Source organism: Chionomys nivalis, chromosome 13 (genome assembly GCF_950005125.1).
Source record: "Chionomys nivalis chromosome 13, mChiNiv1.1, whole genome shotgun sequence".
Taxonomy (NCBI): domain Eukaryota; kingdom Metazoa; phylum Chordata; class Mammalia; order Rodentia; family Cricetidae; genus Chionomys; species Chionomys nivalis.
Window position 1 is genome coordinate 7,129,306 of NC_080098.1, and position 20,131 is coordinate 7,149,436.

The window sequence follows — 20,131 nt, forward strand, 5'->3', positions numbered from 1 at the left end:
ATGTATGTCTCTCTTAGGGTTCTCTTTGTTGTCTAGGTTCTCTGGGTTGTGAACTGTAGGCTGGTTTTTTTTGCTTTATGTCTAGAAGCCACTTATGAGTGAGTAGCTATGATAATAGGGGCTTATAGCTAAGTGTCTGTGGCATGAACGACTGGAATGCTCCTTGTTATTCCTTTTTCCTTGCCTTCATTTCCAGGACCCTAGACACTGCTCTAACTCTCAACTAGGCTCCATTTCATTTTCTTCCTAAGATTATTGCTCATTATTTCTTTTGCTGTGACTTTTGTGCCCATTTACATGTTTATATATATCATACCCTCAGTCTAGCTTTGGATGGCGTTTTCCTCTCTTTATTATCAAATACACTGGTACATGTTTGAGTGTATCTATGTGTGTGGTGGGATGCTCTGGGATGCAGACAGTGAGCATAGTGGCTGCACCAGTGCAGGAGCTGACACAATCATCACCGTCTGCTGCTCACTTCTGCTTTCTGTTGCCTCAGTGGTAAGAACAGTGAAAATCTCCACATTTTGCAGTGGTCTCCGACAGCAACATTGACTGACGGTAGCTGCACACCTAGTAACAGACACCTAGACACACTCTGTACTTCCCACACTTGCTGCTTCTGTCCTCCGACCTGCTTCCCTGGGTGCTTTCAGCCCCCACCCCCACCCCCGCATGACCTTGGCAGCTTTTGTTTTCTTTTCTGTCTCTATATAATTGACTTTGTCCCCTTCCCCCTTTGTGGGGATGATTCCACATATGGTGAGATCACACAATATTTCAATATTTCTCTCTCCATTCATGACTTATTTCACTCATCTTGTAAGCTCTAGGAGTTACATTGTTTACATTTACTAAAAGTTTTAAAATTACGTTTATTTTGTGTATGTGTAAGGAATGTAAGTGAACAAGCTCTCTAATCAAAAGACAGAGTGGCTGGAAGGGTCAAGAAAAGAAAACATGGGACTGGATCTGTGGCTCAATGGGGAAGAGCACATACCACTCTTCCAGAGGACCCAGGTTCAATTCCTAGTACCCACATGGTGGCTCACAGTGGTCTGTGACTCCAAGGCCAGAAGATCTGATGCCCTCTCCTGGTCTCTGGGGCATTGCATTCATGTGGTATACAGGAATACATTTCAGGTAACATACCCATACAAATAAAAAGAAAATTAAAAAAAAAAAAATCTCGTGATGTTTGAAAAGAACATTGTTATGTATTTGTTTGCATGTTTGTTGTAAGTTCATGTGCACACACAGGAAGCCAGAAGATAATTCAAGGGAGTTGGTTTCTCCTGGAAACTGAACAAGTCTTCAGGCCTGGCAGTGAAAGCCTTTACTCACTGATTCACTATGTCTGCCCTCAATTCTTTGAGATATGTTTCTACCTAGTGGAGTTTAAGGGTGTTGTGTATCTTCCCCTTTCCTCTCAGCCATTAGAATACTTAATGATGCTGGAAATAAGTGTAGTTAATAAATACTTATTGTGGGGCATGTAAAAAATACTTGATCAATCTGTAAATTATATTAACTATATGTAAATTATATGCAATCACATGTACTCATACTAATTCTTCCTGAAACTTTAGGACTAACTCAATTTTACTTTCATCTTTATATACCTCAAGACATGGGGATAGTATTTATGTTTTATATAAAATACAAAAACCTTCAACGATTCCTGACATTTCTAAAAAGTACTCTGAACTTTGTTAGTGTTGTAGATAGCAGTAATGGTTTGAAATAGCACATAAGTGTCCCTTAGCAAATGCCGTATTTGATAGTCAGCATGGAAGCGGCTGGAAGCCGCAGTCCCAGCAGCGCTGTGTCCCTGAGCTGGTACCTCTTTGGACTGCAGAAGGGAGCACTTGGGAATCTTCCCCCAGTAGTCATCTTCAGGGACGAGCTTGTCGTCTGTCAGGCGGTAGACACAGTTCGTCTCTATGATGGCTGTCTCGTACAGTTCATCTTCCTTTGGGTCTCCGGCAGCTTTGGATAAGACAGGGCATTAGGAAGTGGTTGACTTAAAGGACCCGTTAAGGGAGGGAGCTAGAAGAAAGGATGCTCAAGCCTTCTCCCTCCGAAATATAGCAAGCTCTTACACTGGTAACTGGTCTGGCCACCCAGGAGCTTCCAGAAGTCTTTGGCTGCGTGAGTGTGTGTGTTAATCCCTTCCTCAATGGTCTGGATGTATGTAGCTCTACAACCAAGCTCCCTCTTTGTCTGAATTAATGTTGCAAGTTCAGATGCCTGAAAAAGAGAGGGACACAATGAGTTAGGAAGCAAAACTAGTGTGATCGGCACAAAAGGATACACCCAGCCACCAGAGAATGAATGCATAGCAAAAGAGTCGGCCATGGGTGGTGGGCGTTGGCTGTCTGAGCTGAGCAGTGGAGTTGTATGAGAAGGTAGGTCCAGTCTTCGGAGCAGTAACACTCAGTGTATGATATTCAACTGATAACTCCTGGGCTTTGGACACTGTCCCAGGACTGGGGCTCCCCCATGGGGCACTCAGGAAAGCCACACTGCCACTGCACAGTGTGTAGGACACCCAGAAGTCAGCTCAGTCTCAGGGCTTTCAAACTTGAGGCACGCCACAGACCTTTACTTTAGCACCTCGTAGAAGCTTCTTCAGAGATTCTAGCAAAGAAAACACTACCTGCCCCTTCCTGCCTGAATGAAACACAAGGTATCTGAGAGGCTTGCACAGATCAGCTAGTAGAACACCTCACTGTGTAAAGACACAGTATTAGAAGCGTCTTATCATTTGGACACCTACCTTTGCCTTCTCGATGACATTTGAGAACTCTCCTACCCACAGGAAGCAGTACTGGGGAGAGAGCAGAAGGAAGCAGTCCCCACTGTTGAGTGACGAGGCTCGAGGCTCCACCAGCCTTGTCTGAACATGTCTTCTACCTGTGGACAAACCCCAGCATCCTTTTTCCATCATGCAGACATCCATGACAGACACATCTCTTCTACAGACCTCCCATTCTAAAGACTCTATTCATCTGAATTCTCGGACCAGCAGGACATGGAAATTAAGATGGGCCAATGACAACACCATCAGTTGATGTTGCCAGTGAGTGCTTGCCCAAAGTCTCTGTGCTTCTTAGAAGTGGTCTCAGAGCCTTGGATTTTAGCATGTCTGTGGATGTAGTGAGCTCCTCCCATCTCAGGAGAGTGGTAGGGAGGACACCCTACTCTCTCTCTTTCACATTCGTGCTGCCTTTTCTCCACACAGCCGTGCAGCAGGGTAAGGCATGGCTCCTCACAGGACCTCCTTCCACCCTGTAACTCGCAGAGCACTTAGGGATCACTTAGGAGGGAGGCACGGCCTTGTGTCACTTTCACCCCCACTTCTAAGTGATTGAATGAGTTGGAGCTCTCTATTGTTACAAACCAGGTATAATTGCACATCAGAGCCCCTCACCTGTCATCTGTGTGTGTGTGTTGTGTGCACACGTGTGTGCAGGTGTGTGTACCCATGCATGGATATGTGGGGATCAGAGGAGGGCTAGAATCATTTTCTCCCCTTGAGACAGAACTCGATCTTGCTATTTTACCTAGACTGGCTGGCCAGTGAGCTTCGGGGATCTGCCTGTCTCTGCCCCACAATGCTCAGGTTTCAGGCACATACACCTGAGCCGGATTTTTATGTGGGTGTCAGGGATTCAGGCATGGGTTCTTGTGCCTATGTAAGAATCAGTCTTATCCAGTGAAACATCTCCCTACCCTTCACTCATCTTTTAAATACATTGAGAAGGAAATGGCTTTGCAGTAAACACTCCAGAATCTTTGGCAGAGGCAGACACAATTTCATCCACCTTCTTGAGATACCCAGCTACAGAGGTCACCTCTAGGAGTGAAGCTGCCCTCCCTCCTACTGCTCTTCCAAGTCTCATGTGTTGTAGGCAAACAGAACAGAGGAATGTAACCTGGGGATGGGTGAGGCTCAGTCACTCCTGAATTCCCTTGATTCCTTCCCCAGGGATGTGCTTCCTTACTCTGGTTGGCATGTATCATGACTTATCCTAGTAGGGAGAGCAGGGGAGGGTGCACAGACCCATGATGCAGACTTCAGACACATCTGGTCCAGTGCATGGCAGTGCATGGCAGTGCATGGAGTAAGGGCTACCGGGGCGGAAGCAGAAGCAGAAGCTGAGACTCTGAAGGGTAAAGAATTGAGTCCAGCTCTGGGTCTCCCCCCAGCTGCTCCTGTGTCCACATTCACCGACTGCAGAGCTCCAGCGGCTGTGTGGAGTCTGTGATGCCACAGTGAGGGATGCAGCCAGGAGTCCCACCGTGACCAGTCAGAAGCACAGGCTGCCACAGCTCCTTTAGACCACTAGGAAGAATACCTTTAATCTGCAGCAGCATGAGCTTCTTGTAGGGCACGGCGCTGTTGTTGGAGTTCTGCTCCATCAGGTTGACGCTCCGCAGGCTGATGTTACTGAAGTTCTCCCTGCTGGCCAGGCCTGCCAGCGTCACTTCTGAGAAGTTGGAATTGGCCGACACTGTGAAGGAAGGTGCGGGAGGAGGCTCAGCGGAGCAAGGCTCACGACATAGGTGACTCCTAACTCATAGGACTCAGGCTGAGTAGCTGTGCCGTTCCAAGATTAATTACTGTGTATAGAGTTAAATGCAGAGGTCCTGGGGCTGCTTGGAGTTAAGTTAGATGGGCTGGGGGGGGGGGTGACTTGGAACAGACTCTGGAATGGAGAGTGAGGTTGGTCTCTGACTGTACATGACCCTGAGCTACACACCTCTGTTTTAAACTGGCCCAGAATGTGGGTTCCACTACTGGCAAACAGTGATTTTCATGGCAGTAATAGCATCTACTATCTTGATATTTGAATTTTTTTTGCTATAATTTTTTATTCTCCTTTTCCTGTAGCATTCATAAACCAATTTGTCAAAGTTGTTGTTTTTTATTGAAAGAGTGTTTAGTGGTGGTGCACTTGCAACTTCAGCACTAGAAGGGACTACCAAGTACCAGTTTAGTCTGAACTACATATCAGACCATAGCTTCCAAATAAGAAAGGAAGGTGGGAGGAAGGAATGATGGAAGGAAGGAAAGGAGGGAGGGATAGAGGGAGACAGGAAGGAAGGACGGATAGAAGGGAGGGAAGGAGAAAGGGAGGGAGGGAAGGAGGAAGGGAGGGATGGAGGGAGGGGGAGAGATGGAGGGAGAAAAGAAGGAAGGATGGAAGGAAGGGAGGGAGGGAGAAAGGAAAGAAGAATGGAAGGAAGGGAGGGAGGGAGAAAGGAAGGAAGAAGAAGGGTAGAGGAGGAGAGGGGGAGAATTTAGATAAACTAGTTCTCTTTGCATCCCTACCAGTTGATTAAGAAATGCTTTCCAAAAGGCCAGGGCCGCCCGGCGTACCAAACTCAGTGTTAGGTCCTATTGAAATCACTGCCTGACTTTTGACTCAGTAGTAACATTTTTAAAACAATGAGCTGAGAAGACATAAAGGTTTATTGGCACAATTTTCACATATCTCTCCACCACCTCCACTCTTGAATAAGAGTAAATAGAGACAGAGACAGCTGACCTGAGGTCATAAAAGCTAGACTGACCAACCGGGGAGCCTACATAGGACCTCAGGTTTGACTTTTGCTGCTATTGGTCCACACTGAAAACCCAGCATCTTGTGACTACAGCCAGGTCTGAGGGCAGAGGGCCTCAAGGTACATGTTAATTACAAAATGATGACATCATCTCTATAGGCTGTCACCTTTGTACCCGTGAAGACTTGGTGAAAGATGCCTACCGGGGAGAATCAGTCCTAGCATCTCTAAGGGGATAGGAATTCTGAGCGAGTCTACATCTGGTGTATAGCTGGGTAGGTCGTTCTGGTCCATGTCACTAAGTTGGCCTCCTGCAGGGTGACAAGTGCTGTGACAGCTGTCAACAGCAGCTGATGCTTTCTGAAGGTACTGGTTTAAAATGCTGGGGTGAGGAAAGAAGTGCATTAGACATTCACATGAGATCTCCTAAGACACTCTTGAATAAGAGTAAATAGAGACAGAGACAGCTGACCCGAGGTCACGGAAGCTAGACTGACCAACCGGGGAGCCTACATAGGACCTATCTAGGCCTTCTGCATGTGGGTGACAGTTGTGTAGCTTGGTATGTTTGAGGGGCCCATGGCAGTAGGAACAGGATCTATCCTTGGTGCATAGCTGCCTTTTTGGAACCCATTCTCTATGGTGGGATGCCTTGCTTGGCCTTGATGCAGTGGGGAGGAGCTTGGTCCTGTATCAACTTAATGTGTCAGGCTGTGTTGACTCTCCATGAGAGGCCTTATCCTTTCTGAGGAATGGATGGGGGTGGTTTGGTGGAAGGTAGGGACAGTGGGAGGGGGGGAAACTGTGGTTGGTATGTGAAATGAATAGAAAAATTTAAAATAGAAGGACGAGAGGAAGAGGAGGAGGAGGAAGAAAAAGAAGAAGAAGAAGAAGAAGAAGAAGAAGAGGAGGAGGAGGAGGAGGAGGAGGAGGAGGAGGAGGAGGAAGAGGAGGAAGAAGAAGAGGAGGAGGAGGAGGAGGAAGAGGAGGAGGAAGAAGAGAAGGAGGAGGAGGAAGAAGAGGAGGAGGAGGAGGAAGAGGAGGAGGAGGAAGAAGAAGAGGAGGAGAAGGAGAAGGAAGAAGAGGAGGAGGAGGAGTAAATAAGAGTAAATTGAGAATTGCTGCTGTGCTTGGGTTTTCCAGAGCAGAATTCCAAAACCAGAAACAGATGTCTCCTTCTATCAGCAAAACAGCATCATTTAAACAGCACTTTAGTGAGAAACCTTGAAACTCTGGTCAAGCATACATGTGTATGTGTGAATTTACTTTTGCTAATGGATGCTCTCTGAAGTCCCATGGCCCCGCAAGGCAGATAAAGGGGAAATAGTAGGTAGGCAGTGCTGAGGGACCCGAAGAAGCAGGCTCCTCCTACTCACTCTTCTCCACTTTCATCCGCTTGGACTCCATGAAGGCAACGTTGAGCCTTTGCTCTGTGTATTCCTGGAGGAGGTCATCTCTTGCTGCCAGCAATTTGAGAGGGTTCTTGGAAGCCTGGACTCGGCGCTTGGGCCTAACCGAGCGCTTATGCTCGGCCACGGAAGATGTCAACCTGTGGGCAAAGCAGATGAGGCTCAGGTTGCTGTCTTAGATCCGGGACAATACACTCTGCTACGTTTACTTCCTGATTTTGTCCCTTTACTCCTACCGTGATGTAGTCACATCTTGGAGGTAAAGGGAGATTTGAGCCTACTCTACTTCTGGAAGCCTTGCCCACTTGTGCCTTTGGTCTCTGTCTGGAAGGTTTCCAGTGTTATAGGACAGCTCTTTCCACTGCTGGCTAGTCTCTCTGGATAGGGAGCCCAAGATTTTCTGTACACGCATGGCTACTGCTGCTGTCACCAGCAAGTTCTCAGAGACTCCCCAGATGGCCACTGCACCCCCATTGAATCCCCTTTGCCCCACATTAAATCGTTTTTTTTTCACATACAGCTTTTCTGTTCCCTCCACAGCTAGTATTAACTCAACCTACGAGCTCCCTTATGAAATTAACCATACTTGTGAAGAATATATTGGAATAAAATAGACCTTCAGAATCATCTCTGATCCCTGAGACTGTCCCAAGACTGAGTTGACCAGCCTGGGGAGGTAGTTTGTCAATGATATGATCTTTCAACAGACTCCTCTGCTGACATGCAACTGTCAAATGTTTAGGTCTCTGCAGGAAGCATTCTTTGTATACAACTACTGTGCAGTGAGCACAAGTACAGATTTGTATAAGTTATTACTTATCACAACTATATATACCACGTCAGCAATGACAGTTGGATGGGGAGAAGGTGAACTGAACTGGCTGACATACCCAAAGCAGTACATCACACGAGGAGCAGTTTAGGGAAACCTCTACCATGAGTAAACACACCCGTGGGAGACACAGTCGCTCTGGTAATCGTATAGGGAAGAGCAGAGCCATGCGGTGGGTGGCTGTGTGCAACTTGCTTAGAACAAGTACCTGTACTTCCAATAATATTACATGGGCTTCCTCTGGTGCCTATCTCACCCCCAACGTTGGTAGACGTCATCTGTCCCCTTGACTCCATGAATGACTTTAGGGATAGACTTGGGACCCAAACTGAAACAGTGAAGGCCAAACTTGAACGCTGAGAGTCTGCTGGGAAGTGAACCAGACTGGCTGTGTCGACTGAGTAGCCTGGTCATTTGGTGCTCGAGGTGGACACCTCTTTCCCTACAGTTGCAGCTTGACCAAGAGAGAAGCCAGTGTGTAGAAAGACAGCCTTGAGAGACCGTGCTGCTCTGGACACTCAGGGCACACCTGAGTTTGAACTAAATTCTTCCCCAGTGTTTTTTATTTGATGGTTTTTTTTTTCTGATTGCAATTCAACACATGTATTTTTCTGGCATATACCACAGATGGAATCCTAACACATAATAACTTTCTATAACATTTGGGTGCCTCTGAGAAAACCCATGAACATACTAATTTTATACATTGCTGGCAGCAAAGGAACCCAAGCTCCTAATTTGCGAAGCGGTTTCATCCAAATATCCAGTTATGAGTAAGTTCAATGGTGTCCAGTGGGACGATGTGGGCATGTGCTAGGTGGCAATGCTATAAAACACCACAACGTGTGAGCGATGTGAAGCCAGCCACACCTTTCAAGACTGCACAAATACCCAGGGCACACACAGTAGGCCTGCAAGTCCAGCAGGGTGACCACATGCGCTCTCTCTGCACCAAGGAGATGTGCACCTGACTCTAGAGCACATATGCGTGGCGGAAGTGTCTGCTGACAGACAAGGAGGCATGGAAAGGAAGTCAATCTCAAACTCACTTGGGGGCATACGGGTCAAAAATGACATCAAAGTCCTCGTCCAGATCCACAGGGCTTCTAGGTATACTGTGATCCACGCTGCGGTAGAATTTGGCAAAGGTCTCATCATCATCCAACTTCATCACCTCCTTGACAGATTTCCCAGTGACCGTGAGAACCGTCTCCTGCATCCCGGCAACTATGGAAACGGAGCAAAGCCCCCATGAGCTTTAGAGAAACAACTGCTGTGACCCTTCTTTGCACTGTTGTAATGGTCATTTCCCTCAAGTTCCCAGAGTAGGGGAAAGTTCTCTCTCTGCCTGCTCCCGCCTCCCAGCTCCCAGCTTGCTCTGCTTCTCACATAAGGACCTCCCACTTGCCCAGTGGTGCTAAGGCAGGAAGCAGGCTGACTGCGCCTACACAAACACGCGAGCATTTCTGAACCTGACCTCTCCTGGGGGGAGCTAACCTCAGCCTTGTTCCACCTAAGGGTTCTGCAAACATTTCTGCTAAGGGCTGGGAAGCATTTGACTGACCACACACACGATGTCACTGCATAGCTTGGGATGCCATCCCTCCATCCTACGGTTACAGTGCCAATGTGAGACCATGAGGGGACAGAGCTGTACTCCAATAAGAGCAGGTGGGACACTGGGGAGGTCACGGCACTGCCTGCTGACCACGGGATAGATCACTGCTATCCCGTCATGTTGGCTAGTTTATATTAGCTTTATAGAGGCTACAGTCATTTAGAAGAAGAGAATATCAACAGAAAATGTCCCTACAAGATTGGCCTGTGGGACATTGTCTTGATTCGTGATTATGTGGGAGGTTCCAGCCCATAATGGTTGGTGCTACCCCCAGGCAGGTGGTCCTGGGTGTTCTGAGGAAGCAGACTGAACAAGCCATGAGAAGCACGACAGTAAGCAGCACCCCTCCATGACCCTTGCAGTCAGGTTCCAGCTCTGCTTGAGTTCTTGTTCTGGCTTCCTTGGATGATAGACTACAAACTGTAAGATAAAAGAAAACTCTTTCCTAGCCAAGTTTTTTTTTTTTTTCAGTCATGGTATTTATGACAGCCATAGAAACCTAATTAAGACAATGGTATAATAGATTTCATTGTTAATATATCTTACCCAGTCAAATTAGGTACTGTATCACACCCTTATCATCTGGTTTTCCGTGTTTGTGTAACTTACAGCCTTTAGGGGTCACTGTCAAAAGTGCGGAATGCTAGTACCAGGTACTGGTTTATCACGAGAGAAGAAGCTATTTCTGCAAACCGCCTTTTGTGTCAACAACTATTATATTAAAACGCTCATTGCATTATGTTTTTACTAGAATTGTCTTTTAGAAAGTATTTGGTATTATAAGAAAAAATAACTTTTGCTTTAACAGAAATGATGCCTATAACTCAAAGCCAAGAGGATGTTGATTTTGTATTTGTACAGTATCTGCTTTGTGGCGTAAAGCCAATATCATGGAGATATACTTGGATTCGATGACATCCCAAGGATTTGGAAACTTGGGGATCCCAAATTCAGGATATTATCAAGTGGATCAGAGTTTGAACTTTAATTAGTACTGACTACAGTTTCATTTTCTGAAGGATAACAATAGAAACTTTAAATGTGTGTATTATAAATTGCTAAAAGTATACTAGAAAGGAGATAATTTGGCTGAGGAGGGAGAGCAAGCAGAAGTAGGATTTGGAGAGCCAGCTTTGGTGATACGTGCCTGTTGTGCTAGCTGTTAGCGGAAGACCAGAAGGTCAAGGTTATCCTTGGCTATGTAGTAAGTTCAAGGCTAGCCTAGTCTACATGAGACCTTGTTTCAAAAAACAAAACATCAGTAAAAACAAAAACAAAAGCCAAACACATACAGAAACAAACACCCCAAAAGTTAAGAAGTTAAAACTTGGAATTCAGAGGTTCTGAGAGAGTAGATGGTGTCAGGGATTTCAAGGTTTTCTTTGTCATTCATGGGAAGTAGAGAGCACAGTGTGCGGTAGCGGAAGCTCCCCTCTGCCTTCTGGAATGTACCTTTGTTGTTCAGCTTCCTTAGAAAGGTCTCCAGCCTGTCCAGCTTCAGGTCCGATTCCAGCTGCATGTCTGGTCTGGCTTCAATATCTAAACAACAGAAACCATCAGTGAGCACGTATCCCCAGGCCTCCCTGTGCCGATGCTCACATCACTGTGGACGGGATGACTTACCTTCCAGGGGTTTGGAAACTGGGGTGGTGCCCCTTGATTTGTTGCAGAGAGGGGATGAGACTGGGGTTATGGCTGTGGGTGATGCCAGACCTACAGAACACACAAGTGGACAGTTTAGCATCTTAAAGATTAATTGTGCAAGTTCACAGAAGCCAGTAATCTGAACATGTCCCTACAGTATGAGCAGATACACCAGTATGCACAGTTTAGCCACCGCGCTGTGCAGGGCTGTGCAGAGCTGTGCAGGCCAAATGCAGCCATACCTTTGATTTTCCTATTCCTATGAACTACGCAGCTGTCAAGCTGGTGTTCCAAAATGAATGGAGAAGTCATCAGGAAACATACCCACAGCAAGTAAACAGCTCCCAAGATATCCTGGAACAAGTGAAGTTTGGAAAGCCTATTTGAGTGGCAGGGTCACAGAGGAAAAAACAAAGTGGTAGCAACTCCCACAGAGGAAGTTAGTAGGCTGTCTTGTCCTAGGCAGCAAGTGGCCCTGGGCACCAGGATTCTTGTCCAGTCTGGTGGGGGTGGGGGCAGTGACAATGTGATCTTGTAAGCATTAGACTTAGACTCCTTAGGATAAGATAACTATTAAAACATTTAGCATATATTTCTTCTTTGATATTGTTCATGCTGGTTATAATTCTAATTTTTATGTATGGTTTTTCTCTTCTTTTCCCTGGACAATATTTGATATTTGTTCTTACTGCATATAGTTTTGTATTAGGTTTAGAACTCTCTTATTTAGACTAAAGGGGGAGGTGCTTTTCGGCCAATAGCCTTTAAGATAACATCCCACTTTGAGCATGGTCTCTTGTACTATAAATGCAGACAAAAAGCATGCACAAATTTGGTTCTAGTTCCCAGCTCATACAGAGGACTGCAGATTGCTACTCTTTCTGCGAGTTTATTCCCAGACAAATAAACCTTTGTTATACTCCATTTTGGGCTATTGTGGACCTCTTTTGTACACCAACAGATGGAGAATAGCCCGGAGGTCTGACCTCAGAAGAAAGATTTGGGATTGTGGGAGAGTCACTCAACAGCTGAGGTATGCTGAAAACAACCATACGTTCCCCGAGACACAGGGTGGGAAGTATTTACTCAGTCAAAGGCTGATGACAGGTAAGAAGGGAAATTTTAGTACAGAGTGGGCACCCTGTTGAAATAAGACAGAATTTAGAGATACCAACCCCCACCCAAGTGGAAGACACCAGGGTGGGAAATAAGTGTAGTGTTTGCAAAGAACTGGATGAGCTGCTACTGTCCTCTGCATCCGTGTGTATGTGTGTGTGCTTGTGGTGTGAAGTTTAAGAGAACACAACCCTGCTCTCCTAGGACAGCCAGAGAACATGGAGGTTATTCTCATCTATGAGAAAAGACAAAGGATTTGCTTTGCTCCGTCCACAAGCTGGAGAGAGGTTAATGGAGCATAAATGCAGGAGGGGCAACTGGAAAGTGACTCAAGACTGAAGTTCTGAGCAACAGGCTGGGGACTTCTCAATATCCCTTCGCCCGGACACTTGCAGATATGCGTGCATACATTCTAACTGATTTCTGTCGCCAGGCCTGCAGGAAGCTCAGTGTCCACGAGAAAAGAAGCCGTTTTGAAACACAGAAATATAAGTAAACCTGGTGTCACAGAATAGGACAGACACCAAGCCATTGCCTACTAAGGGGGTGCCTGAGAGTTCCAGAAGAGTCCACTGGCTCTGAAGCTAGTAAATCAGACTGATTCAGCAGGCTGACAGTCCCCAAGTAAGGAGCGAAATCTGCCCTTCTACACGGACACTGGGCGAATCCCGCCGCTGCTGCAACCCTGCTGCCAGTCAGGCCACAAAGCATAAGAGGGTCCCTGGAAGGGGGGCACTGCCTTCCCAGCTAGAGACAGGGCTTTCCCTATAACCCAACAGGGTGTACAGAGTGACCCTGTAATCAAAGCTCTCTCTACAGCTCCTTCCAGTGAATTCAGAAGCAATAGACAAGGATATCCTCTCTGGGAATATTTTCACATCTTTTATTCATGGCACACTCTGAGTACTTTCCCTCCACTCAGACTATTAGAGCGAACTGTGGTATGCTAATTGTTATCCAGGGTATAAGAACATAAAAGGAGCTGGGCAGTGGTGGCACACTCCTTTAATCCCAGCACTCGAGGTAGAAGCAGGCAGATCTCTGTGAGCTCGAGGCTAGCCTGGTCTAAAGAGCAGGTTCCAGGACAGGCTCTACAGCTACTGGGAAATCCTGTCTTGAAAAACAAAAACAAAACAAAGAAACAAACAAATATTAAAAGGAGAGACTGCCCAGAGGAACCTGGGAGAGCTGGAGCTTCCCTGGGAGAAAGAAGGAAACCCTGTGCTTGTCTGGATGTGCCCTCGGAACAGGGCGATGACAACCTGCGTAGCTGTCGGGTTCCACGGCTTGTGCCGGGCGGGAAACAGAAACAAAAATGCTCACTGTGGGATAGACTGCTCTGTATCCAGACCAGCAAATGTGTGTCCCTGGTGTCAGTGTGGGCCAGGGCACAAGAGCAAGGAAGGACGGGCTTCCATGCGGTGGGAAGGGCTCAGTTAGGACTCTTCAGATGATATGGCAAAGTAAAATAACACAAAAATAAAGCAAATTGCTATCAGGATATAAGTTGGAGCCAAGAGATGAAGACTTGGGTTTACTTTCATTTCCAATTGCTTTTTATCGATTTGAACCACTACTTATTAGTGGGGGGAGGGTAAGAGGTGTGTGTGTGTGTGTGTGTGTGTGTGTGTGTAGGGGGTGTGTAGGGGCCAGGCTCAAGATTACACCTGACAGTTCCATGTTCCCATGAAGAAAAGCCAGGTCCTGCTTCAACCTGTGAACGTAAATGGTCTTTTTGCTGTCCTCGGATGATCCCAAGCTTAACACATTTGTTTCAAAGGCTTCTGTGAAGATTCAAGTAAACTTCCCTCTGAGATTTGCCCTCTCCCCCGCAAACATTCACACAGTGAATGATTTTGACTCTACACAGAATGGAAGGTTTAAGGAGAGGAAATGCTCAACTCAGGAAGTACATGGCAGAACTTGAAGACTGAAGGGGTCCTGACATTTAACCATGTCCCAAAGAACAGGAATTAAAGCCCCAAACACCCTCAAAACTCTCTAGAGATGACTAAGGGATGTGGCATGTGACTCAGCACTCAGTTTCCTGCGCGTTTGGGTCCAGCCTCATGCAATTCTAGTGTTCTTGGTGAACTAAGGATGCAGGGCATCCTTCTCCCTGGAATTCAGAGCATCTTCTAGATGCCTGCAAATTGACTTTGTAAGCCATAGCTTACAAAGCTAGAGCCAAAGGGACATAGGAAGTGACCCGCAAGGAACAAGAGGGGCTCCTTCATACTAAAATGCCTTTACTACCAAAAGCTTACTTGATGGTGGTGAGGTGGTGGGGAGGTGGAAACAATTTAAAAGGAATTGGGGAAAATAATTGGTTAAAATTACTTGTATCTTTCTGTCTTTTTTTCCTCTTTCTTCTTTCTTTCTTTCTTTCTTTCTTTCTTTCTTTCTTTCTTTCTTTCTTTCTTTCTTTCTTTCTTTCTTTTTGGCAGAGCTGATTGCTTCTGAAACCTACAATTGTACTGTTTCTAAACAGGTAGGTTCTGACATAGTGACAGATTGAATTAGGGTTCCTATGCTGAAGAGGGTAGTGACCGAGAAGTCTGCAGCAGAAATACTCCGCGCAGCCATCAAAACCCATCTACTTAACACCCGTGCAGTGTGAGATGAAAGGCCAGGGCTTTCTCTCTTTCTGCTGAGTTTCTACATTCATGGATAAGAGTATTCTGACGTGTGTGCGCACACATGTGCATGCACTGACACATGCATACACACAGGCTCTGACCTTTCTTCACCATTCTTCCTGCCACGGTGAACTGGGTGGAGTCATTGGCAGCTCCTTTGCCCTTAGTTTTCCACGCTTCCTCTCGCACAGTGATGAGGTGTTTCCGCTCCTCAATCGTCATCTGGCTCTCTCGACTTTCTGTGACCCGCTGTGTGCAAAATGAGGGGAAAATAAGAGAAGTGAGAAAATAGGAAAGAAACAAAGCTGCTGCGTCCTGCTTGTCTCCCGAGTGCTGGATGAGTTCATGAGGGAAGTTCACCCAGAAGCGCTCACAAAGAGCATGGCTACTCTACGTCAGCTTCCCAAGAGCGTGAGTGACGGTGAAGCAGAACTGGTTAGAAGGAGTACGAATTGTAGGATTCCCCAGGACTGGATGGGCCTTTGGGGTATGTCACCTGGGGGTCAGGTAGCCAGGGGACCCCAGAAGAAGGCTCTAGATAACAACAGGCCTAACACCCAGAGTTTACTTTGTTAGACATAACCCACACAGAGAACAACGGTTTTCAGCATTTGAGTCTCTAACATGGCTGATTTCAGTGACAAACGCCAGCTTCCCGATCAACTAATCTATGCATCTTCCTTGCACATGGTTCGTTAGCACATTTTCATGGCCAGAAGTGATTCTGACACCCTTAATGGTTCAGATGAGGTGAAGACCTTGTCCCAACATATGACAGATAAGTGCAATGTACGATCCTAGTACAAGTCCAGGAATGGGCTTAGTAAGGATATTACAGGGGAAATTGACACAATTCAAATACAGATGTGGGTTGGGTAAACATGATGCCAATGTCAAGTCCAGTCTTGATCATTGCATCACTATATCCTGGCCACGGGGTGAAACACCCTTTCGGAAGTACACACTGAAATACTGAATGGAGCAGGTCTCCATGTCACTCAAACTTCTTGCGAATGGTTTGGGAAGGAGATAAAATCAGACAGTACAGTCATTCATATACACAGCCACACACAGAGATACACATATACACACACATTCATACAGAGTCACACAAAACACAATCTTACACATCCACAATCACACATGTGCACTCATATACACAGCCATACATACTCACAGTCAAACGCATAAGGACAGTCACAGAGACAGACACAGACTACACAATCGTACATGAAATGGGAGAGGGGATCAGTAGGGCGGTAGAAGGAAGAGGCAGGGAGAGTGAATATCAGAAATCGGGGTCAGGAGGGGGGTACAAGAAAGGCCCTGCCCAGTAAGGAAACTTCTCTAGGACTTTTAACTGTTGCCAATATGTAAGTTACCTGTTGTTACCAAGAATTAAAAACAAAAGCAAGAACACAGACAACCTTTTCACTCAGGATTGACAAGATGACCCTAATTCCAAAGAATGCTTGAGTTATGTAATTTTACTAAGCATATTATGAAGTCTTGATAAAAGATTCAATAATATTTGAGAGAATAAGTTTGCTTGAAAATAAACTGTCTGGAGTAAAGTTCAATTAAACCAATAGAGCAGCTGGCTAAAAGTATTTCCAAAAATATCCAGAATGCCTTTAAACTTGGTCCCTTTCTCTATGGTGAGCTCATGGTCTCTCCAGAGAGTGAGGCACGGTAATGGGGTGCAGTTAATGACTCAGAAAATGCTTGAATCAACAGCTTAGCTCTCCTTGAAACACCTAAAATGTCTTCATGGAAGATGAAATTTCTGAGGCCTGAGATGAAAGCAACTCAACCCCAAGCTTCCTGAAGGAGTATTTTTGATTTCCTTCTAAATGCATGTATTAAACATACAAGTTTTTCTTTCACTGAAAATGTCTATATAACTTGACTAGTTGGCATGCTTGGCTTGGGAACCCCTAGTTTGTACCCCTTGGCCTTACAAGGCTCTAAAAGGAGTGATGAATGTCCACTGTGTATTTCCTGAAAAACCCATAAAACCCACTCGGAGGTATGAAGCCTCTCAAAGTATGAAAAAAAGAATCTACCCCCGTCCCTTTCTGTTTCTCAGTTTGAAACGACACTATTGTCTCGCTTTTCTCGCCAAATATTTCTTTTCTTGTTTAATTCTATTAAGTTCTGTATCCTGTCTCAGGGTTAGCAGATGGATGTTTAGGAGCCTGGAACAGTGAGAGAGAGGCAGAATATGGGCAGAGGACCTACCTCACCCATAAGTCATTCTTCAAATAGAGATGCCATCAGTTTTGGAGAGAAGCAGAGGGGATGAGAAAGAGGATGTGGGAGGAGGGTGTAGAAGAAAGTGAAACACCTGGGAAGAAAGGAAGGTGGCAGACACATCAGGACAACCCATGAGCTGTTTCCAGGTTGCCAGGATGCTGCGGATTGGCTTGTTTCCCTCTGGGCTCCTGGGAAATCATAGCAGAGCTGCACATTTCACCCACAGGGGTGAGATAATATAGAGGAGAGAGCAGCTCGGGTACCATTAGGACTAGCAGCAGATTATAAGGCAAAATTCCTCCACAGTTGGTAAGATTCATAGGAAGAACTATTATAACCTTGCTTACTCATTAGCAGAAATGATAGGACCATATGCTAAGTAGCAGAGATAAGGACAAACTGAAGAATTCTGTATGATGGTAAAGGATTTAGCTTTGCCTTCCCCTGACCAAAGATCACGATCCATGTTCGCATACAGTGTCGAGTGATCTAAAATTGGAGACAATGACGAAGAAGCCATATGCTCAGAATTTAAAGTGATTTCGGTCTGGTCCTAGAGTCAGTTGGGGGCTTCTGATGGACGATGGGTAGAACAGCACCTCATTCTCCACAGCCTTGGTGCAGGCGAGGAAGCAGAGGATACGCAATGCCTCACAGAACCTGTGCACTGTCTAAACATACTGTCTCCTTCTCTGTGCTCTTGTATCATGAAACATGAAGACACTACCACTGCTGGAGCGCAACAACTTATCTGGTCACCGATCACTGATAAATTATAGCCATGTTAACACTGAAATTATCTGGGCAAACTGTGAAGTAGTAAAAATACATTGTTTCAGATGTTCTAAAGTTTGAGGTCATAAAAATATAAGTTGCTTTTGATAAATATTATTTTTCTTTCAATCTAAAACATTCATGGTGAGACAGCACATGTTCATGGATAAATGGTGAGCCCAGTTCTCAGCAATTTGATGATCTACAAATGCAATGCAGTCCCAACAAAATCCCAGTAGCAACTTTTAAAAATTGACAAACTTATCGTGAACTTGAATGTATATGGGAAAGCAAAAACTTTAGGACAGCCACAGAAGAATGGAGGCGGAAGACTCAACTTTAAGAATCACGAAGCTACAGGACTCAGGACAGTATGGTGCTGACTGGAAGCCCAGAACTGACCCAACTGAGCTCTGAGGAAAGAAATAAAGGCAATAAAGCGGAGAAAGGAGTGCTTGAAAGGAGCCATGTGCCGCAATATTTGCATACTTGCTTAACTGTAAAACAAAAGCACACAGATTAGATCATAGATAATTCACAAAAACTAGCTCCAGGTGGTTCATAGACTTCTATGTGAAATGGAAAACTATGACTTCTAGAAGATAGAAAAGCTAGACATGAACTTAATTGTGCATACACACACCCCGCCCTGCCCCACTACTAAGATGAAGCCTATGGCCTCGTGCATGCTAACTTCCCAGCCTGGGTGCACTTAAGTTTTAGGTAGAATACCAAAGGCATATTCATGAAATAACTGCTAGAAAACTGCGATTCCCTAAGATTAATAAGCTGCTCCAAGAAAGATCCTGTCAGAAGAACAAGAAGACAAACCACAGGATGGAAAGAAATATTTGTAAACCATATTAACACGGGACTTTCACTGAAGATTAAAAGCCAACGGCTGGGAAACAAATGGGCCGACCATGGCACAGATGCACTACCGGAGAAGATATATGGCTGGAAAATAAACATATGGCAATGTATTCAATGTGGAACACTGAGAAACTTACGCCTAAAACCAGACCCTATGATACAGCTTTTGGAATGGCACTGACATTAAATGTGATAGAGAAACTGAGCAACAGGACTCTTCACTGGATGCTGGAGGAAGGTGAAACGGCACAGGAAGGTTTCTGAAATCAAGCATGCTCTTGCTGTAGGATTCTGTGGTCACACCCTTTAATACCCGAATAGTAAAGCCTGTGCCTTAACAAAAACTGCATGCGGACTTTTGTTTATTGCTACTTTATTCACAGTTGCCAAAACTTGGCAACAACCAAGATTCCACTGAGTAGGCAAATGCCTAAATAAGCTTAGCCCATCCAGACACACTGGAGAGAAATGAGCTATTAAGGTACAAGAAGGCACGGGGCCAAGTGAAGCTGCCTGTTTCCATCTCAGAAACATTAAGATCAGCAGCTGATAAAGATCAGGTGGTTGAGACTGATGCTCAGGGAAGCACAGAGGATGTTCAGGGAGGGACGCCATCCTGAATGCCAGTGGAGCAGCGGACAACGTGGATTAGACTGAGTATTCGCCAGCAGGGAGTTGGGCAGGAAAGCACCGTACTGACTCAGACGGACGATGGCTACTCTGGTGTTTTCTGGACTCCTGCCTTAGAACTGAAAGTTTGGAGACTTACTTATACTAGTTTCATGACCTCAAGGGAAATTCACACCACTGAATCCACCTAAAATTTTGGAGTGAAGAATCGGATGTGGATTGACCCCCACACAGATGCGCACAGTCCCCCTTTCTCCACACACGAATGAATTGACACAGGAAAGCTGTTTCCTTCTACGTGGAGCCTCCTTTACCACTCAGAAACTGCAGTGAGGTTTCACATGTATAGGCTTTTCCTCACCTGATTAACAGATACAAACGACAGGTATTTATGGGCAGTAGACATAGCAGGAGAGTAAGCAGAAGCAAATGCAGGTTCTTATACGGCAAAGCAGGAGAATTAGCAGTAAACCGGAAGATGGACAGGAGTATGGGAGGGGAGTAAGCTGGGGAGAAGAGACACAAACAGCAAACTGTCTAACAGTTAATTTTCTCATTGCAATTCTGGTTCCCTCTAAGAACACCCTTCCTTCGGGTGTCAGTGCTGATTGGCACGCATCCCACACAGCCCAGCCCATGCACCCGAGCCAGGGTGGGCAGTAATTGAATACATTAATGGCAGATTACTGCAATATACGTATATATGTATATTTAGTTTGAGATGAGGTCTGGGCCTTCTGTCAACAGTTTAAATACATTTATATAT

At 45.6% G+C, this 20,131-nt stretch overlaps 1 protein-coding gene across 5 annotated transcripts in view; it reads right to left on the reverse strand.

Annotated features, from left to right (window-relative positions):
• The window catches only part of Svil (supervillin), a 206,732-nt gene that overhangs the window by 23,035 nt on the left and 163,566 nt on the right, over positions 1-20,131 (reverse strand). For all 5 annotated transcript variants that reach the window (XM_057787278.1, XM_057787277.1, XM_057787276.1 and 2 more), the window contains 9 exons: positions 14,934-15,081; positions 11,057-11,146; positions 10,886-10,972; positions 8,865-9,042; positions 6,951-7,123; positions 4,365-4,520; positions 2,783-2,919; positions 2,106-2,253; positions 1,847-1,992 (listed from right to left, as the gene is read on the reverse strand). In XM_057787278.1, coding sequence (XP_057643261.1) covers positions 1,847-1,992; positions 2,106-2,253; positions 2,783-2,919; positions 4,365-4,520; positions 6,951-7,123; positions 8,865-9,042; positions 10,886-10,972; positions 11,057-11,146; positions 14,934-15,081 — 1,263 coding nt within the window. The remainder of the gene's footprint in view (positions 1-1,846; positions 1,993-2,105; positions 2,254-2,782; positions 2,920-4,364; positions 4,521-6,950; positions 7,124-8,864; positions 9,043-10,885; positions 10,973-11,056; positions 11,147-14,933; positions 15,082-20,131) is intronic.